A 22,305-nucleotide genomic window follows, 5' to 3' on the forward strand; every position below is an offset into this window, starting at 1 on the left:
CATGTTTTTTTAAAATACCGAGATATGAATAATCACTAGATGTAGACAATGTTCTATTTTTACATACTAAGTGTCAAGGCCAAGTAGCTGCACGAACAGAACATACTCAATAACATTAACTTAAGATAAACCTCCTGAGGTCACGTTTGGTGAGGCACATTGTCTTAACACTTCACAGACCAACGAGCTTGATTACTCACTCCAGTATTCCAATTTCCTCAAACTATTATCATTAACCGCTCTTGCAATATTTCTTCAGTGTGATTTAAATACAACTACAATAAGCAATAAACTAAGCTATCCCTCATGAATTTGTTTTAGAAAACGGAAAAAAATATTTATTATATTATGTCCCAGCTTCAAGAGAGATGATGGTGGGTTGGGGGAGCCTTAATCCAGTGGTGAATTGATGGTAGATCATTATGATATTATACGCATTTAAAACCCACTTATTTTTTATCATTACATTATTGATACATATGTAGTGACATCGCGGATGTCACTGTGTAATGCCGGCCTTAGAGAGGCACGGCGTGCCATGTATTGACATCATGGGCACCATGAGGATGTGGGTGCAGTACCGGCCCTAGAGGGGCTCGGTGAGCACTGACTGGCAGTGCTGGATGACACCATGCTCTGCGTGCAGTGTCGAACCGCGCCCCTGCTAGACTGCTCTAGCAGGGGCGCGGTTCTTTTCAACTCTTGATCTCCTATCCGGGTTTTGGCAGTTGCCGCTAGACGAAGACTCTAAGCCCAAAACAGCCTTTCGTACACCACAACGTTTGTTTGAATTCAATCAGCTTCCGATGGGTCTTCATTCCGCGCCGGCTACATTACAGCAATTAATGGAACTGGTTCTGGCTGGTTTCCAGTGGGACTCGTGCCTCGTATATCTCGACGATGTTATCGAATCGGTTCGGTATCTTGGCCACATAGTGAATCTGGTATTGCGACTGACCCAGACAAAGCTGCATGTGTTCGTACTTGACCGACCCCCACGTCGGTGGGGGAGGTGCGCAGTTTCATAGGATTCGCGTCCTATTACCGCCGTTTTGTCGCCAGGTTCTCTACCATCCCTAAACCTCTCCACGCCTTGATGGCAAAGGGTCATAAATTCCATTGGGGGGAGGCCGCATTTGTTGCGCTCCGGCATGGCTTGGTGAACGCCCCTCCCCTCCGCTACCCCGACTTTTCCTTGCCGTTCGTCCTTGATACAGACGCTAGTAACACCGGAATTGGAGCTGTTCTGTCTCAAGTGTTGTCGCATACGGAAGCAGAGTGCTGTCTCCGGCCGAACAACGGGACTGTGTCACACGCCGGGAACTGTTGGCTATTGTCTTTTTCGTGCAACAGCATCGCCCCTATTTGTATGGTCGACTCTTTTGAGGTGCGCTCTGACCACGCAGCGTTACAGTACGCGCAGCGTGTTTAACAGCCGTCTGGCCAACTTTCACGTTGGTTGGAGTTCCTCCAGGACTACTCCTTTAATGTTACCTATCGCAAAGGCTCCTGACACACGAACGCTGACAGCCCTGTCGGGATTACCAAAGAGCGGGGAAGTGCGCGTGTTTTTCGGGCTCGGGGCACTGTAAGCTGCCCAACGAGCACTTGCCCCCTTCCCTTGCGGCGTCGGCCGAGGTTGTAACATCTGAGGTGGCCGAGGGTCTGGTGGCGCGTGACGCCGTCATTGGGTTGGACCACAAAGAATGGGGGCGCCTCCAGGTTGAGGACGCTTCCCTGCTTAAACTGCGACGCTGTGTCAGGGAGGCTGATGGGGGGCGGGGATCGACGGGGTGTTGCCTCTGTCATTCTTAGAGGCGGATTGCTCATGCATTGGGACGGAGGGTTGCACCGTTATAACATTATTGGTCATTTGGGCGTTACATGAGCGCCTGTTGCACCTGGGTGTGCATAAGATGTTGGCCACACTTAAGCTGGACTTCTTTTGGCCTGGCATGGCTGAGGATGTCGCTAATTTGTTGAAAGGGTGTGTGCAGTGCGCGCGGCGGAAACCGCTGGCGAAACCCTGTTGTCCACCGTTGCAATCGATTCAGGTCTCCCGCATAAATTAACTAGTTGCTCTGGACATCCTGGGTCCATTTCCCACTACCCCTTGTGGAAATAAGTATTTGCTAGTGGGAGTCGAGTATTTTTCATGATGGCCTGTGGCCTGGCCGCTCCCCAACCAGTTGGCGGCAACGATCACTGAGGCATTCCTCAATGGTTATGTCATGGACAAAGGTGCTCCCAAACGTCTTCTGACCGATCAGAGCAATAATTTTTCTTCAAAATTGTTGCACGAGGTGTGTGATTGTTTGGGAACAAAGAAAGTACCACCTGCAGACGAATGGCATGGTTGAGCAGCTGCACAGGACTCTGACCTCCATGTTGAGCCATTGGGTCAGCGAGTCCCAACTCGACTGGGATTTGTATATTCCCGGAGTCCTAGCTGCATATAGGATGGCTCCTCACGCATCCACCGGCTACTCACCGTTTTTTGAATGTACGGGAGAGAACACGAACCCCCGATTGATGTCCAGTTACGAGCCGCGCCCAACAAGGCAAATTATAACATTTCTGACTCCGTGCGCTTTCCCCTTCAAAAGCTTTCCGAAGCGCAGGAGGCTTCCAGGGAAAATTCCAATTAAACCTCGTGTTTCATTTGGTACTGGAACAAGACAGATCAAAGGCAACAGGTATATATCCTGTAGTACCTGTGATATGCATGATGCAAATACAGAGGCAATCTTGGCAATCTCATGAATGTGTAGTGACATCGCTGGATGTCAACATGCTGGGTGCAGTGCCGGCCCTAGAGGGGCACGGCGTGCGGTGTTGCGACATCGCGGATACCACACTGGTGTGCGTGTAGTACCGGCCCTAGAGGGGCCCGGTGAGCGCTGAATTATAGCGCGAGATGGCACCACGTTTTGTGTGCTGTGCCGACCCTACAGGACAGGGTGTGTGGGTGCCAGCCGAAGGATGAGGTTATTCGAGGCCATGGCACTCTGGTTGACCCAGTAGGACACGTGACCAGTTAAGTCTACAAAGGGGCCCCATGAGGGGGCTAGGGGTGGTCACATGATTGGGACCCATATTCTGGAAGGTGGACATGGCCAAGGGTGGAGCCGGCTACGCCACATAGAATATAAGCCGGGTCCCGAGATAAATCCTTCGTCTACGTTCTCCGTTCAATGAGTCTCCAACACGTGGACCCAGGCCGAAGCTGTTGGTCCCGGTCCGTAGTAGCAGTTACGTTGTAACTCGTGTAGTTAGCCTGGTGGTCACTACCATAGGTTGGTATTCTGTTAAGGGGAAAGATACCCCGTGTGTTGGAACTTAATAAATGTGTTGCCTCCAAGTCTATGTCTGCGACACAGTTGAACCCATTACAAATGCAATCATTGTCCAAATGTCGTGTTACCCATGTGTGTGAGTTTAGGCATTTTAAGCTGTTTCAGCAGCCCCAATTATTAAACCATTCCCTTTATCTACATGGGTATAATTATATTTTTCACAAGCATGCAGACAAATGCTGTATAAAGTATGCATACCGCAGCAGCCTAGTGTTACATTCGTAATAATGAATTGTATGTTGGGTCGCACCCCCTGCCGTGTTAATGCTTATTTCCAAACCATCATTACTGCTTCTTTAGTTCTTGAATCCACGGTCTCTCTATTTGAAAACGGCAGCGGGTCTACGCTCACATAGGGCGCGTTCTAATGAAGTTGCGCCTGCTGCCTATAGCTGTGAGTGGGTTCATTACCTGTCCCTGCTTTTCTCAGCATCGTCCTCTTTTTGGGGTAGCTGCCACCCTGGGAAATCTGTAATTCTTCCCAGGACATTAAAAAGTCAGGTTTATTGTTCGCTGATAATAATCCACCACTCGGTGGCAGCTAGTGGGTAAATATATTTGTGGGGCATGTAAGCCTACCTGGGAAGGAGGGACAGGGAGCTGGGTGTATGTATCTTATTATCTTTAAAATAACCGTGGGGCTTGGGCCCCAATGGCATCTCATGATCAACCGCCACTGCTCAAGACAATGCTCTCCATGTAGTTCTCCCCTCTTCTGGTATTGTGATATATTTTTCTTCCCATGATACATATCGTGTTATTGTTTCTCCAAAGTGGGGGGGGGGGGGGGGGGGCATACCTGTGAGTCCTTCTAGGGTGTCAAATCCATGCCTCAGTGCCACAATATCCAGGAACGAGACGGTGCCATCTTCGAACCTGGAGGGTGTACCCGAGGCACAGTGAAAGAGACACAAAATGCGGTCACAACACGTGCCGTTGTTGTGCTGTAGTGTTTAAAAGGCCACCTCAGGAGCCATTTCCCATTTCACGTTAGACGAACCTTGCAATGATAAGCTCGCTAAAATGACCTCATTGTTCGATCGCTGCTTATATCTATAAGATAACTGTATTCAGTCAATATTGCACTGTGCACAAAGGTCAACTGAATTTGTTTTACAACATTAATCTAATATTGATGCCAATGAATTATGTCCATAAGACTGAGCTCCAGGGTACTTCTACTGTACTATGCATAATTTGATGCAGTCTGATTAGTGTAAAAAAATCGATTTGAATTAAAGTATCGAGTTTTAAACTGTTAAAATATGCAGTCAAAAAGTGTTTTATCATTTTTCTTGCAAAATAACGATGATACAGCACTTATAATCGGTGCTAAAATTTTACTTTATGTTTAACGATAAATGATAGCAAATGTCAAAGCAATTACAGTATGTGCAGTTAAGGCGAAAGTGCATCTCATTTGAGCTGTGAATATTTTATATCGTGGCTTCTCCATATCTGCTCTTTAAGTGTAACTTAGACTCTTTGCATACAAATGCACTGAGAAAGATGAAGAGAAAACAATTACATCTCATTATGTGAGAGACTAATTGGAGAAATGCTTTTTTTGAGCACCGATTATCTGAGGTGTGCATATGCTGTGTGGGATTCCCCAAAGTCAACTTAACTAAAATTGGTTTCCTGGCGTAAAGTATCAAAACTAGCACTTGGGAGACAAAGCCGGCCAGTAACGGTGTGTTCCCCATTTACCCTTAGATGCTCTCCTGGCTTCTGTAGAGGACTGCTAATCGAGCTTGTACCAGCAGTACACACAAAGACAAAGATCATCTATATCGCTGTTGACACATGTGATAGTAGTACCATGCCCCACCACTTTTGTATCCCGAGTCTTGGTGTTTAAACACTGGATCAGGTACTGATTTTTTTTTAAAAGACCGAGTCGACCTAGGGAAGGCCCAGAACTAGTTCAGATATTTGTCAGTGATGTTGGCCTTGTGTTGTAAATGAACTCTGATCACTGGGTTTGTAGCGTAATGCTCTAACCACTACGCTATGATAACAGTCCCTATTTATCACTATGTAACAGTGGATGTTACCATAGCGCTTGTACCAGGCTAGATGCATGTTTGAGGCCAGGTGAAGTGTCGAAGGCCTGCTGGCAGGAGATCACGGGACAGACCCAGGCGACATGGGTTGACTGACTGAGCTGACTGGCTGAGATGTTTGGCAGATGCACCAAAGACAAATATCCCCCATGTAGCCTAAATAGACTGTTTGGGAAGTGCTGTTAGTGAGCACATATGAAGGCCGGCATGGCACACGAGGGGGTGGGTGTGGTTTTGTCTCCCTCGTAGCGATGTTTACACACTGCACCAGGTACTGATTTGAGGCTGAGTTGACCTTTGGGAGGCCCAGGACCGGTCCAGATAACCGTCACTGGTGGCGGGCATAAGCGAGAATCGAACCCGGATAGCCGGGTTTATACTGCAGTGTGCTCACCACCGCACTATTGCTCCATACTGCAAAATGCACCAAACGCACAGACATATGCATGAGCACACAATTGCACAAAACGTGCCTTGCTTGCTGGCTTCTTGATTAGCCACAAGTGGACAAGTGGACGGACATTGGCCGGGTTCAAGGATCTGGAGAATTGCTGTGATCCTTCAATGCAAATGTGTTCAATTATATGATAATCAACATAATTATTGCAACTGCACTAAACTTTGTGGTATGGTGAGACTGGTCCTTTCCATTTGAATGTGAAATTTTCACCACTGCTTCAGAAATGAAACAGATAAAGCACACCACCCCACACTCGTTTTGAGCATGAACTGAATTTATTTTAAATGTTTATTTTGCTGTATTTACTGTATTTGTTTTCACCAAGGAGAAAAATATGTATGGAGAGCACTATGCAATGGACCCGGCCACCCGAGTTCGACTCGATCATTCTCAGCCATGGCTCATATCAGTGGAGAGTGGTATCTGAACGGGGATATCGAGGGCCTCTTCATCCAACCTGTACCTTGTCAAACTAGCCTCACAACTGAGAGGGCATGGGGAGGCCTTCTTCCAGAAGCGGATTAACAAAGGGCTGTAACATATTTATCATTGCTATTATATTAAGGAGATTAAATTGAAAGCCGTCGGTGTGCCGTCAGCACAGCGTCTGTGGAGGTGTGGCGCTTCGCATTACAATACTCTAAGTGCAGTGGGCTGTCGCAGTGCACTATGCATGGCTCTCATCAAACATCCCGCTACAAATTGTTTTGTCACAGGCCCCCCCCCCCCTTCTTCCACCATGGCACTCCCCCAGGCTTCAGCGTCAAAGGTCACGATGTACATCTGGTTGTAACATGTGCGGCAAGTTCTGAGCCTAAGGAGCATACACATATGTGCAGAAAAGCAGGTGGGCAAAAAGAAATGCCACATGTTTCATGCTCGTCTTGTGACATGCGAGTCACGTACAAATGAATGGCATTAGTTGTGCCCTATTTGTTTATTTGCTGAAATGGAACTATTTTACCTTGATTGTACATTCACTGGGTGTGCTCCTTTGCTTTCCAATTCCACTTTACCAAACACCCAGGCTTGTGACCGATGAAAACGATTTCTCATTCCACAGATTTGTGCTGTTAAACTGTAGATAGAGTATTATTTTTACTGGATTATGACGCAATTTACCCCCATGTACTTTAAAGTTAAAGTTGGGGGATGTATTTTATATCCCCAGTAGGTGTGTACGTGTGACAAAATTTTTATAACTTTGTTTAGACTGGGCACAATTTTAGGGCACTCTTACTTTTAGGAGCATCTCATAACCCAGAGAATGCACTATATTGCTTATTAGCTCTACTAAGTGTCATTACAGCTGTGGTGTGATGTGGTTAGCATGGGCCCATTTGCAAGGAATGATATGGGCCCCGCCAATGAAGAGGGTGGGAGGGGGGCCCTAACCTGGGGGCCCCCCCCCACCCTCATCGTAGTCCAGCATGTGGGCCACTCCACTCCATGAACCAGTTGGACCACCTGCACACTTGATAGCTACATCACCGCTTTGCAGTGCTACAATGCAGCTTCTCATTAATTTACTACGTACTGTTTAATGATTCCCATTGACATTTTGTTAGGATAGAAATGCAGCCAATTTTTTGCTACTTCCACATTAGTTAGCAATAACTCACTTCATTTCTGATTGGCTCTCAATAAAATCTACTTGCTGTTATTACCTAACATGTGCGTACATTAAAATCAACTGAAATAATGAATGGTTACAGCACTAGTTACATTCTTAAGAATTCCAGTTTTAAGTACAAAAATAAATAAGCCCTGTATAGAAAAATCCATAAAGATGAAGTTATCGATATTGAAATATTATGCACAGTTATTGCAATGCATTACGTGAAAATAAACTTGCAGTCAAACAATAACGAATGATATAAGGGAGTAAATTAGAATGTGCCCAATTATAAATCATGTAGGGGCGGTGGAATGCCCTAAAGGAATATAAAATTTATTCACAGCACCATTTACAATAGTTAGCATAGAATCTGACGATTTACAAACAACGCTCACTTAATTAAAGGTTTTAGCTAACATTTTATGCTGAATTTTATTTTACACTATTGATTAAATTATCTGCCTGCTAATTTAATTATCGTGGTTGATGGAGCAGTAGCAAAGCACAGATTTTATTGCTGAGATCGCTACGCTGGCATTGGAACCTCCCCTGGTGGCACCGTGTGCCAGGCAATGGGAAACGAGAGAGCTTCGCTTGGGCCCTTCACGCTATCGATCTCCACCACCCGAAGCATGAACAGCAGCGTGACAAATGGTGCATACGCGGGGGATCAATCGCAGCCCTCTCAGCCACCCCAACATTCTGAACGGACGGTCTTTTTGCCGCCACTGGCAGTTACTGCCGAAATCAAAGCCAGGAGCTGTCATCGCATACAGTGCGTTAGTACGATCGCGACTGACTCGGCCAACAAAGCTGTTGCAAAACAAACCATCTGACAGTTGGCTGTGCCACAGGACATATTCCATTACATTTGATTTCCAATAATTTCAGCAGTTTCTTGTCTGTCGCATGTCGATAGGCACGTAACGATGCATCGAGTCACTCATTAACCTCAATTCCTGTGCTCAACATGCATTGAATCACATGTGAAGATAGAATATTCATGATACATGCATATGATGTCAATTGTATGCGAATCATATTTAAGCGAATGGGGCAAAATTTGAAAAAGGGAGAAATACTAAATTCAACGGTAAAATCGAGACTTAAAAACAAAAACAAAATTTAATTGGACCGCGACCCCAAATTGTGACAATTTGTTCAATCACTGGACGGAGGAATCATTACACGTCTCCTAAAAATGGTAAGAGGACCGGCTTGTAATCAGCAATGTGCATTTGTCTGCAAAATGGTCATTCGTTGTTGAAATATATTTCAATTTGGGGTCAATAAACATTAATTAGGAAACCTTAAAAGGGAAACGCATGATTGTAAGCACAACCTAGAGTCAAGAATGCCTCAAAATATATTCTCCTCCAACATTGGTGCAAGGTTCCCAGTTCCAGTGCTTGGTAATTTCGACCAAAACATAAAGGTCACTGCTTCCCACCACCATTGAACACTGTTTAATAGCTCTAGGATAACCATCAAGGCTGGGAATACATTCATGCATTGCCATATATTGTTACTGGTAGGAAAAACACTTTAAAGAGGGTGTGGAAAATTCCCCTTACGTTTCTGAGATAACATTTTAATGCGTGCAAATTGCTCTTTCCTAAGCAACATATTGCTGAAGATGAGAGGTTCCTTTCCATTCAACATTTACAGCAATTGTGAAACTGATATATTAAATGGGGAGATGATCACCGTTAAGATGAGGGGAAAAAAGTCATGCCATCCCACTAAGGGAAGGTAACGCTGATAAAGCTTAGATCCAGCAAACAAAATATAAATAAATCTACGTTTTATATCTGTGACAGAAGACAATTTGCAAGCCATCATATCAATTGGTGACATTTACCATATTTTTTGGAGGCGTGACATTTGTAAGGCCGTGACATTTTTTGTCAAGTGAGGTTTATTTTTATTCACGTGCAAATTAACACATCTGCTGCTGTACTTTGTAACCACTTAGCCACAGAGCATGCGTGTATATGTCACCCTCGTGTACATCGATGATGAACAATACATTGCATGAAAGATTTCAGATGGAGAAAAGTAGGGGTGTAAGCATCCACTCCCACTGCAATTCAATTAAGTTTTTGCGATAGAATGATCACAATTTAATTTAACAATATATTTGTTTCATTGTGGTGAGTGCAGTGGGTCATTTAGTGACCACATGCACCACGTGAACTCACTGCACAACGCAAACAAATCGAATAAACATCAATGCTTACTCATGCGATTCGGTGCAGGTATCATGAGCTAGAAGAATTGAGATTTGATTAATCGATGCATCGTTACACCCCTCGAGAGAAGCATGGAGGTTGTGGAACTGTGGCCGATAAGTTCACATCGTCGCACTTTTGCAATGATCCCCTACTTTTCAAAAGCATTGTAATAGATCAGTGGTTCTTAACCTTTACTGCAGACTGCACCCCAATGGTTCTCAATCGTTAAAAACATGTATGTTAATAAATACATAGGTTTGATGAAACAAAGTAGCTGTACTTACATGCCCGTATTTAATTTGTGTTATCTATGATTTACCTTCTAAAAAAATCTGGCCATGTCTCGCACCCCCAGAAAGGGAATCTCACACCCCCAGTGGGTGAGTGCACCCCAGGTTAAGAACCACTGCAATAGATGTAAAATACATCCACATAGAACCAGTGCAGTCAAAATAACTTGCATAATTGTAGGTAACTTGAATTTCTTGGACTTTATTTATAACTAAAATACTATACTATAGTTTGTTTATCTGACAGATTACTCCAAAAGGTAAATGCAGGAAATGCTGCCACAATTTGTTAATTCACCAACTTAAGAATGGATGTCCTGCTACGGACAAGTAAGCACACCTTTAGTCACCGATGATTTGTGTATAATAGTAGTTCTGTATATATTTAGTTTTTTTTTTAGTTTTTAGCTTCTAAAGTGGAATCAAGTGTTATTAAAAGTGAATCTTACTACAACAAACTCAGTGTAAAAAACACAATGAGCCACTTCCGCCACGAAAATAAATCACTGTTACAGCCAGTAACTGATTTCCCAAGGCAGCTTTCCAATTATTCCTAATCAATCTCCCTAAAAATATAATTTTACGTCCAATTGCACTTAATTACTGACCAATGAATTAACGCGCTTGTGGAAAAGCGAGCGTGAACCACACCTGTCACAGAAGGAGTCTCGAGGAACATAGAAGTCTTCCGCGGGTAAATAAGCTGCGGCCGTGCCCCCTCCGAAGTATGCCCTATGCTTGAGTAGCAGTGCCTGGCAGGGCGCCCGAACCAGCAGGGCGCCGAGGCCGGTGGGGAACCCGAAGAGTTTGTAGAAGGAGATGGGAACGAGGTCGGCCGCGTGGACCGACAGGTCGAGTGGGGCCGTGCTTGCAAGGCTCGCGGCATCCAGCAGGACGTGCCACCGACTACTCTCTCGCGCCACCACTGCTTGGGTCGGCAGCAGGGCCGCCGCTCCCCTTTCCTGCACAGCTGTCACCCAGCGCAGCGGGTACTTTCTGCCCGTGAAGTTGCTCTGTGCCGGGAAAGCGAATAGGTGGTGGAGCTCCTTGACATCGGCAGGTCTCTCGAGCCTTTTGGGAGGCGGTGGCTCGTGACTCTGCGGCTCACCTCCATCCTGCTGGGTCTGAACACATTGGTGGCCCACTGAGGATTCACTAACCTTGTCAGCAGCTGTATTTCTGTTAATATCACATCTACACTTTGGGCCACAGGAGGTCTGAGCCGGGCCCGATTCTACCTCTTCAGGGGTCACTGCAAGGCATCCGGCACCAGCATTCTGTGCCAAGACACGTATGCCAATCACCGACGTGTGGTTATCTGTGAGGTAGCAAAACACACTCCTGCTCTGCCTGTCAAGCTCAGATGTTGCATCACCACCGCCATTAAAACTGCACACGTCCTCTCCGTTGGAGGGCTGTACATGCTCCGTTAACTTCGCAGATGGGTTCTTTTGTTTCCCGCTGGACCAGGGGAAACTTTCTGCCACCAATTTGAGAGCTGCTGTACACCCCGAGGTGAAGACAACGGCATATTCATCAGGGGACGCTTTGAAATGTTGGAGGATCCTGGTCAGAGAAACAAAACATATTTTTCAAACCGTCCCTAATGTGTTCAAACAAATGAATATCTTAATTCATAATGAAGGTTTTTTGTTGTTGTTAGATTTGCATAAATATAAATGTCTTGTTAACCCACCACCCCCAGACACAGCCAATTAGCAAGGTTTGTCAAGTTCACAACATGTGCCGATTAGTTCCTACTTCAGCACCACAGTGTGTTGGAGAGTAAACCGACAATATTAACAGGCATATCGCCTGGTGAAGTTGGATGTAATTGCCAGCGAAACGTCATACTCAGTTTGTAAATGTTGTGGATTTACTCTAGTTGGTGAGTTGTATTCACGTGCAAACATTACAAATTGGCTGTGTCGGGTGGTGGTGGTGGGTTAACGACATTTATATTTACGCAATCTAATTCAAAAACCTTTATTATGAATAATATTGATTGCGAAATCCTACATGTTAAATCGAATATATCATTATGTATGGCAATTCACTAGTGAAAAGGTGATTCCTTTTAAACTCGCAATATTGTGACACAGAGATTAAAAGAAAATATTTTCAACGGTTCAGAATTCTGCAACACATTTGCAACTCAGCCGTTGTGTAGAAGCGCTTTCTGTAATAACTTCCATCGCAATACTCGCCCTGTTTAGTGTGCCCCATTAAAATTGCAATTTCATTTTGTGGTAATAGCATACTTTATAGATGTGCTGTTGGGAAAAAAGAAAAACTCTCACTGCGGTGAATGTGCACTCCAGCAGTATGGTCCGAAACTTCAGATAACTTTTCCATTTATTTTCCAACTAAACCAATTGCGCAATTTCGCTTTTCCATTGCGATGATACGAATAAACGTGTGCGCATTAGTGTGCAACGGTGTATGTATGCATAAGTCTAAGCTGCCAAAACTCTCCGAAATCACATGGTGTCAGACCATGAAATTGTATCAACAAACTTGAAACACAGAAGCAGCCTGTGGTGACCCACCGAAAAGACAGTCCTAGCCAAGTACAAAACGTTACCATAATTGTTTACTGTATCTCGTGGCTGCTACATAGATTGACTGCAATAATGCTAAATGCCACCTTGATAGTTCAATGCCGATTCTCATTTTCAGAATAGGGGGGGGGGGGGAAATCCCATATTTACCGCAGAGTTGATTAACAAAGTCCGGACACATACATCTACTTATACTGTACAGTAGTACATAATGAATATGTTGACCAGCGAATCTCAAGACAGTGAAAGTATTCACCATAAACGTTGAAATGGTGTCTACAAATCAGACGCACGAAACAATTTCATGGTCAATAACTCGTGTAATTATTAATAAATATAAAACAAGGATGAATGTCGAATTATTCTTCTAAAGTTCAAATAAGAGAGAACAAACCCCACAACAAACTCATGTTATTCCCCGACTAATAAAATATGACTGTGATGAGCACCACTAATCCATGTTGGTAAGTGATGTCTTGGTAACACATTTTAAAGCAAAATTTAACAAGGTAATTCCCAAAGATACCTCCAACAGGACAATAAATTAGATTGTATTCTCATAAGAGCTAAACAACGGTAACTCTCTTTATAAAGCACCACCATTTCCAAATAATCTGTACTTTTATCATTTTTACTGTCATTAATATGGTGATTGTTACATTATTGCTATATTTAACAGTCTTACAGTTACTACTACTGATAAGAGGCACTTATACACCGAACATATTTGAATTTTCGCAACTGATTATACTGTGCAGGGGAATAATCTAAACGTTTACGGTAATTAAATGAACACGTGTTAATCCATATAAAAATGTACTTAATGAAGAGCAGCTTACAATTTAATCACTGTTTTAATACAGTACTCTACATTGGAGATATCTGTTGGGAGGATACAACTGGAAGACGGCAGAATGAGTACATCGGAAAGCTATTGAAGGCAGACTGGGATCAAAATGATGAAATAAAGAGGGGTAAGATAGTGGGTCTAGGGTGTTTTTGAACTTCATTATAAAAAGTAACATTCCAATATGGCGAAATAACATTTTTCATTAGCGCAAACTACTTATCATGACATTGCACAGAAACATGGTCATTAAAAAACAATACAATGGGAAAAAAACTCAAAGGTGCACAAAGAAGCATTGAGAGATGCACGTTTAAAATTACAATTCGAGATCTGAAGATGAACATGTGAATTAGAGAAAATAAGCAGTTACATATATAATTCAACGTGTTCAGAAAATTAAGTGGGCTTGGACAGGATATGTCACTCGATCAGGAATAATTACAGAATGGTAGCCAAGGAATGGAATCCATCCAAGAGGATGGACTCAGAGGAGATGGGAGTGATGAAATCAGCTCGTGTGCAGGTGCTAGGCGGATTATTACATCACAGGCTCAAGAGGGACAGCAGTGGCTCTGGGAGGCCTTCATGGAACAGTGGATTGAACGTATCTGATGTTGATGATATAAATGACAAACGAAACAGATGACATCGGTACTCTAAAGTTGGTGTCAAGAAACAAAATGTGACAAAAGGAAAAATGTAAGTTAGGAAGAGGAAAAGCATAGTAATGCAAATATTGCAAGGGGTGTCCATGGAATATTAGGCCAAGTTTTGCACATTTAATTAAAAAATTAACATAGCTATGGTACAAAATCTTTCACTTTGTATGTTCACATGGATGCCCGTGCATAGTTTGTCCACCACCAGTAATTATCTCAGGAGGGGTGTCTTAAATGTATGCAACTGTCCAACCCACATCTGCCAATGCAAGAACATACAATAAAGTGACAACGAGACAGTGGTAGAATAATCAAATTAGAAGTTTTTGTGACAGCAGGGATCCATACTCTTTGCTTCTTTCGGTAAAGTCCCGTAGGTATAAAATAAAATAAATTAAATCACGACGTTTCGGGCGCAACACAAGCGTCCGTCATCAGGTGGGACAACCACAGCAAGAAACAATTGCTGAAGTGGGCAACGCTTGTGTTGCGCCCGAAACGTCGTAATTTAATTTATTTTATTTTATACCTATATGACTTTACCGAAAGAACCAATGAGTATAGTGGTAGAATATTTCTCATTAACTCCAATGGCTTTAACTGATGCACAGAATAGCAACCATGGCGGGTGGTTGCTGCATATTTTGCCCAGTGCAGTCCGATGACCCAGCTGTGGCTGCTTTAGAGCACAACGATGGCTACAGATGCACCTCACGTGCAGGTTTTGTAATTCAGCTCTTCCCATGTTTGAAAAATATGTCCGGCACGGTCAGCATGAATGATTTTCCTGAGGCACTTTCACAATCACTTGCACAGCTTCTCAATCTCAGGTGTTTTTTTTTTTGGGAAAATGAAACAATGCTTTTCCACCGTTAACATATAGCCCTTTGAGATATTGTGAGTTGTATTAGAATGATGTGCAAGCACACTTTTTTTTCACTTTGCTGATGCTGCTGCTTTTGTTGCAGAAATGCAGACAGGAGGATATTGTATACATTACTCTTATCTGTCGTGATCTGGGGGACCAATATCATGGATCCTATTATCTGTGGGGTTACCCGCAATTTTTATCCACTTATCTTTAAGGAAAAATCGCGGATAATAGGAAGCCATCCCGCAAAGCACTAAATTAATATGGCCTTAAATTGATTGGCTGACTCACGAGATGGTTGAACAACTAGCCCTAGATCGGTAGGTAGCCTGGCTGTGGGCCGTTTCCTTAATCAACAACTGATTTTGAAAAGCTCACCTGAAGAAAAGCAGGAGAGCTATATTAGACTCACAGTTTCCTTCTGTGGCAGAGAAAAATATACACATGCCCTACACATTCCAAAATATTAAACTCACGGAGCTATATTATAGATATTAATCTCGTGCTCTCAGAGTATGAATGTTTCCTTAATTTAAAAAACATCGTGCTTTCGATTTGTGTAACACAAGTACAAGATGAACGGCTTGAATATCTGCTTCCATTTATCATAAATGTTGCAGAGAAAGGTTTGTGGTTTTGGTTCCGAGATGATAAATCACAAAAAAAATGCATTAAGCCAGAGTATTGCTTCACGACAGGTCAGGCAAACTGTATTAATGAGTCATATCCCTTATCCACCACTTTTGCAGTCATTGTATTAAGGGTTCTTCTGTGACAGGTTTAATAATATGCATGTATTTATGCAGCACTCGATATACTGTATTTAAGAAACCGATATGTGTAGGGTGTACAGTGTGCGTGCATACATTTCTTACATTTTATTTTAACACTGGGAAGTGTTTTTTGTTAATCAGAAAGATGTAAATGTGGGGTCAAGTGTGGTTACACTAGGAATGCTAAGTGTCCTTTTTGTCATTTGCCACAATGGCGATTAAAAATGTCTATATGCCTGTAAGCAACTTTAACTAACCGCATGAAAACTGACATTCAACATCACTGCATGAATTATTATGGACATCACATTTTCTAAGATATATATATTTTCCCTCTTTCTTTATGCAATCGCTAGGCTGTGCCATCCATCATTCATAATATATGAATCACCAAGCTGGTCTAATGTATCATTTATGCAAGCACTCCCGTGCCTGCTTCAGTCAGCACACCAGGCTAACCTGCACACCCCGTAGAAACACTTCACCCGGCTCTGGCTTTCTTTATATACGCATCTACTGCGAAATAACACGTGCCCGAGAGCGCTTCGCTCATTATACTTAAAAGTTGACGCCTCGGCATTTACACGTACACTGTGTATGAAAACCATAAATAAATGCATTTACTTGTGGCACTATCAAACAGGAATGGCAGTACTTTATCCGCTGCCTTAAATTACGTGCGGCTCAAACACTTACGTCTTTAATATCGAGGCAAAAAAACAACCCTGTCTGGGTCTCTTCCTCTGCCCCATAAGACGCGTGCAATGGTTTGGGTTCGTCAGTTGAGCCGAGTAACGTGCCCCCTCTGCAAGGTGGATGTTTCTTAATTAGGGGTCTCCGTGCCAAGTCTGCATTGTGACCTACACGACGGCGGAACTTAATTGAGGGTTACAAATGACTATTGCCCAGTCACCTTTTTTTTTTACAATAAAATTTGAAAGGCTTTAGCTGCTCAATGGTCAATTTGTGGAAAAGTAATCATCATGTTCTCCTGATAAAATGCATTACATGTTCAAATGTCCCTGATGTTAATAGACAAGGGCATTACCTATTTAAAAATCTAATAGGATGTTAAGAATTAAACACAGTACATGATTTGTACATTTCTCTCAATGAAAACTGTCATAAACTACCCCTAAGTAAAATACGACACATCCATCCATTTTACAATGACATACAGTACAGTGCAATTTTTAAACTAATATTAAATGCAGAACAATAAAACAGCGTTGAGATGCAATTCAATCAACAAAAAGCCGTTATCTTATAGATGCATAGTTATGCTGTGTGTCCCAGAGTGTCTGACATGAGTTTCAAGATTTGGTAATGAGAAATTTAACTTGAGCGTTATAATTCTTGGTTCTTTCGGTAAAGTCACGTAGAAGGGAAACAATAAAATAATACAAACATAAAACAATTAAATAATAAAAATATAAAACAATAAAATTCTCACGACGTTTCGAATGCCACACAAGCAATCATCATCAGGTGTGAAAACCACAGCAAGAAAATTGAAACGTCGTGAGAATTTTATTGTTATATATTTTTATTCTTTTATTGTTTCCCTTCTACGTGACTTTACCGAAAGAACCAAGAATATGAATCCCTGCAGTCACGAAAGCTTTAAATCAAAACTTGAGCATTATTGTCAAGTTTTCTGCCACAGTTTGCTTCAGTCACGTCACTGTTTTGATTGATGGGAGTGACGTCAGGTGACATCACTGGAGGGTTATGATGACAAACCTGTGTGTAACTTTACAGTCTTTGTTCTGATTAACAAAGCTTTCAACCTATGTCGGACAGCCCGGGACACCCAGCCTATGTGCGTAACATATTTCGTTTAGCGGTGTGCCTTCTCTTACAAAGCAAATTCGCATGTACTGCGTTGCGTGCAACTATTCTTCCACGGACATTCCTAGGCACTCCACAATAAAATACTATGTTTTCCCTCTTTGTGTATGCTCCAGGGCTTTTGTATTGCAATCTTTAGGCACTCCACTATATAACTTGCATCAATATGCCGTACAAATGTCCCAGTCTCAACGAGAGTGCCACTTGACAATCAAACATCACTTGACTGTGTGTGGGATAAGAGGTTCGATTTCTCATATGGTAAATTTAGTGGTCGGCAGGTGGTGGAATGAACAGGAAGAAAAGTAGCCATGAAGAATAAGTGATATATATATAAAAAGAGAAATAAATCCTTCTGAGGAACAATGCATCTCAAACATGGCTCAAGCTATAAATGCTTAGGGAACATTGGAAGCCTCCTGTGGCCGGTCATGTAGACAGAGACGGCAGGCATGCTGCAGAATACGATAGATTGATAGAGTTGGTAAAAGCTGTTTAAGACTGATATATATAGCATGCTGGGCAGTCGCCTCAGGACACACCACTTGAGGAAACGTAATGTCACCCAAAGATGGTATTCTATTTATGGGCGTAAGTGATGCATGCAATTTCTAAATATTACATTGCGATGTAATGACAGTAAGTTCATGGGGATTTTGACACATATTGTACTTAATTTAATCAAGCACATGTGCATTGTGTGCACAGGTGCATTGCGTGCCTGCTTGGTGTCCACTGGAGCATCGCAGATACCTTTTCATGCTCAACACAAGATCGTGCAAGCGTAAATACAGTGCTGCCAACCTGCTCACGAATGCTCTTCCATTGGTATTTTATGCGTCAATATTCTGAGTGTGGTGTAGTAATCAAGTGCGCAGGTTGTGACTGGACCGGAACCCACGGGCCAGTGGGGTGCAAGCACCGTGCTAGGATGAGGGGAGAAATCTGAGAGGGGGCCCCATATCATTCCTTGCACCAGGGCCCATGGCAATCACAATATGCTACTGTATACTGGAAAATGCTAATCGATGAATGGGCACCATTAGATATTCACAACCCGACCATAACCTGATCAAATTATGATCTTGTAAAAAAAAGTTATTGTGGACTTGACACGTGTGACGTTTCAGCCTGATGGATCAATCTGGAAAAACGTGTACAAATTCCTGAAATTTCTGTGATATTTATAACATAGCCACTGTTTCATACAGCACTGTACATATATTGTACATTTGACAAATACAGCAGTGGCTGAGGTTTACAGCAGTGGTATATATTTGCCATTTTAAAAAAATGTCTCAACGATTGAGAACTATGACAAAAAGTGACAATTGTTGAACAATTTACAAAATGTGAATATTTATTGAAAATGAATATATTACAAATGAATAAATGCCTCCACATTTTGAGGACTATGGCCATCAGCGGTGATAAGCATGTCCGTCTTGTTTTTAATGTTCTATTACGAGTATCACATACCTGTATCTCACATTTTCAATGATGTCATGGGTGAATTTGCTGACATTATTATGACTGTGTGGATTACCTGCAATTGCAAAAAATAAAACATGTTTTTAATCAGTTCCATATATATAGACTATATAAATGTTAAGAAAGTTTATTTAAGGAATAAATATTTGTGCGTTCACGATTAAATTGTAAACGTTTAGTAAAAACTGAAAAGACTTACATTTATAAACACAGCTTGGCGAACTAGTTAAATACCTATTAGTTTAACTGTAGTTTAATAAAATGAATGCAATTGACATGGTCGCCTGGGGAAACCTGGGCTACATTAGTGCTACAAATAAATACATACATTCTAATAAAAAAAAACTATAAATGAAGCACAATTTGCATTACCGAAAACATTGGACGACAGGTCACGCATGAAGCCTTGAAGCTGGCTCTCAGCATAGAGAGTGGCCCCAGCATGATCGAGATAGGTCGTACCTGCACTCCAAGACACAAGGGTAACGCTTGAATAGACACCATGCTCATGGTATGGATTAACATCATCATTCATGAATCTGGGCAATGGTTTAAAATGAAGCAACAAGACCCTCTGTAGCTTCAGCTGCAGCAAATAATAGGTTCTCCGATGTAGATTAACATACGTCATGCTTAGTAGCAGAACCTTTCGAATATTAACGTAAAGGAGCAGAACTTCTAAAGGTGTATGAGTATTATGTTCATCACTTAACGTTGATGATATGAATGCAATACCTAGAGTGAGATGTGAAGAGCAGTTATCTACAGACTGCTCCACCAATTTAAATGGTTGTGATTTGGAAGCTTATGTTATATAGTTTATGTGAACAGGGTAGAATTTATGAAAGCAATATTTCATCCAATAATTTATCGGACTCAACTAATCAGTCACCATATTGCTTATCCACTCAATAATTCACAAGAGCATTGCAAACTATGCAAGCCCCTTTTGAAAGTCATATAATGGGCATGCATGTTCTTTTGGGAAAGAAGAAATTACTCTTGAATGAAAATACTCTATTTGGCAGAAATCTCCTACAAAATTATTGCCATTAAATGTCAACGGACTACCCAACGGTATTTAATGACACAAGTGGAAAATAATTCCATAAAAAAGTAATAACACAGCGGTATGCATTGACAAACGAGTCTGGCAGACATTTGAGATATAGATGCTAGTTGATCAGGGCTATGCTTGTCCACCCCACTCTGTAATAATACCGCGCAGTCAAATAATCATACCTTTGTAAATGAGCGGTCACATGTCATGATACGACTGCAGGTATTGAATCATTACTTGGACTGCTGTGTCTGTAGCAGCAATATAATGTAGTAGAATTAAAGGTATTTTCTAAGTCGCTTGTTAAAATTCCAATGTTTATATTGGAAGTTATGGATGGGAGATATTTGAGCAACTTGGTGATTATATTTACTTAAAAACATGTAATCCCTTGTGTTCTTTTATATATCATTAACACTTTGAGAATTGTAAGATTAAAAAAAATTTCTGAAATAGCCTATAAGTATTTTATATATTTTTTAGGAGCAGAAGAAGGCCTCAATAAGCTGTTGTGGTTCACACAAGGTTTGTAATAATACTACAAAGTTTTAGTACAGTTTAGACTAAAAGCAAATGCAATTGGTTTGCGATGGAACCAAAAACAACATTTGGACATTTGATTATAACTTTGATCAAGAAGCACCACCACCAAGCAGAAGTGGATAAAAAAAACTTCCCAAGGTGGGTGGGAGGGGGGTCGGTCCAAGAATTTTAAGCCTTTTATACAGGGCCTTACACCAAAAAAAAAATATTTTCTCTGAATAGCAATACAATAAAAAATGTTGGTGTCTCAAGATGGGAATTTTGCCTCCCCCCCCCACCTTCAATGGATTTGCCACTGCTGCCAAGAAACAAAAAGGCAGATTCTGTCAATACTGTAGCAGCGAGCCAGCTATAATTGTGGTACGATCATGGCTGCATGACTTCTGGGAGCTGTGATGGGAGGATTTTTGCTAAAACCAGCAAAAGGCTGTGAAACAGTGGATTAGTGCAACACAGCATGAGCCACGGAGCTTCCAAAAGACATGACACAGCATGGATATCAGCAGAGGGTGTGCAATTGTACGAGTGTTCTTGCTCCTGAGTTTAGAAGCCCTTTAAATGCACATATGCTGAAATGTGCATTTTTATTAGTGATTCCAAATGGAACCATCATTCTGAATCATATCGGTATTGAGGTGAAGTTGTCAGGACCTTGTAAATATCCTTCATGACCCAATGTGACACATATCTGACAATTACCCAGGTCTGTGGTGCCACACATTATTTGTGCAGCTGTCAGGATATTTATGATTTAATGTAGAGAGTGACAATACCAGTGACACAGAGTGAATTAATCTTCTCTCCGTACTGACCTGGTTAGTGCATAGGTACACAATGACATGATTTATCTTTAGAAAATAAATTGTGGATTTGAATCTTTTAAAGCAAAATATACACAAATAATTGAATGAACCACATAAAACAAAAGGAAACACTCAACCACTGTACGAATAAACTTTAGTATGAACACAGAATGAACAAATGTTAATTATTGTCCATCAAGCTATGCTGATAAACATCTCAAATATTACAATGCCCTGCTGCCCAGTTGCATAACATCAAGAGTTCCAAAGATAACATTGTCAATGTAAAAAATATATGTCTTGGTATAAAGATATGGTGACAATCATGGACATTTTTACAAGATACATAATTTAAAAAGCCCACTAATTCATATATAAATCGGTGCTATGGTTAAGAGCATTATACAGTACTCAATCAAAGAGTTGTCAAATGAAATCCGATTCCTGACTCATTTCCGCCTATCATCGAATTTGGACGACAATAATAATTGTACTATGTAGTGACTGTGCCCAACTATGGAAATGTAGAATTTCCATAACTGGCCACAGAAAAAGATGGATAAGCACAGTTGCATTCTTTGAGGCGAGTAGGGTAGTAGTATATTTTAACTATAAATAATATTAATATTGTCATTATAGACTGCCATACAGTCCCCATGGCCATATTAAGTGAGTAGGCAACCTTTATTTCAATTAGATGAGAGCCTATTGAGACTGTCAATGCAATGCGTAGAACAGAACAACGGAAAACTCTGTTGTGGGTGAACGTTCTTTAATGATCAAAGGTCTCAATTCATTTGTCCATAATTGTATGCCAGT

The 22,305-nt window shown here is 41.8% G+C and overlaps 1 protein-coding gene across 5 annotated transcripts in view; it reads right to left on the reverse strand.

Moving 5' to 3' along the window:
- The window catches only part of MOCOS (molybdenum cofactor sulfurase), a 58,314-nt gene that overhangs the window by 34,276 nt on the left and 1,733 nt on the right, over positions 1-22,305 (reverse strand). For all 5 annotated transcript variants that reach the window (XM_061557433.1, XM_061557435.1, XM_061557434.1 and 2 more), the window contains 4 exons: positions 19,453-19,542; positions 19,069-19,135; positions 10,676-11,590; positions 4,156-4,232 (listed from right to left, as the gene is read on the reverse strand). In XM_061557433.1, coding sequence (XP_061413417.1) covers positions 4,156-4,232; positions 10,676-11,590; positions 19,069-19,135; positions 19,453-19,542 — 1,149 coding nt within the window. The remainder of the gene's footprint in view (positions 1-4,155; positions 4,233-10,675; positions 11,591-19,068; positions 19,136-19,452; positions 19,543-22,305) is intronic.

This window comes from Lethenteron reissneri, chromosome 23, assembly GCF_015708825.2.
Source record: "Lethenteron reissneri isolate LAM-NWPU_2019-01 chromosome 23, ASM1570882v1, whole genome shotgun sequence".
NCBI classification, from domain to species: Eukaryota; Metazoa; Chordata; class Hyperoartia; order Petromyzontiformes; family Petromyzontidae; genus Lethenteron; species Lethenteron reissneri.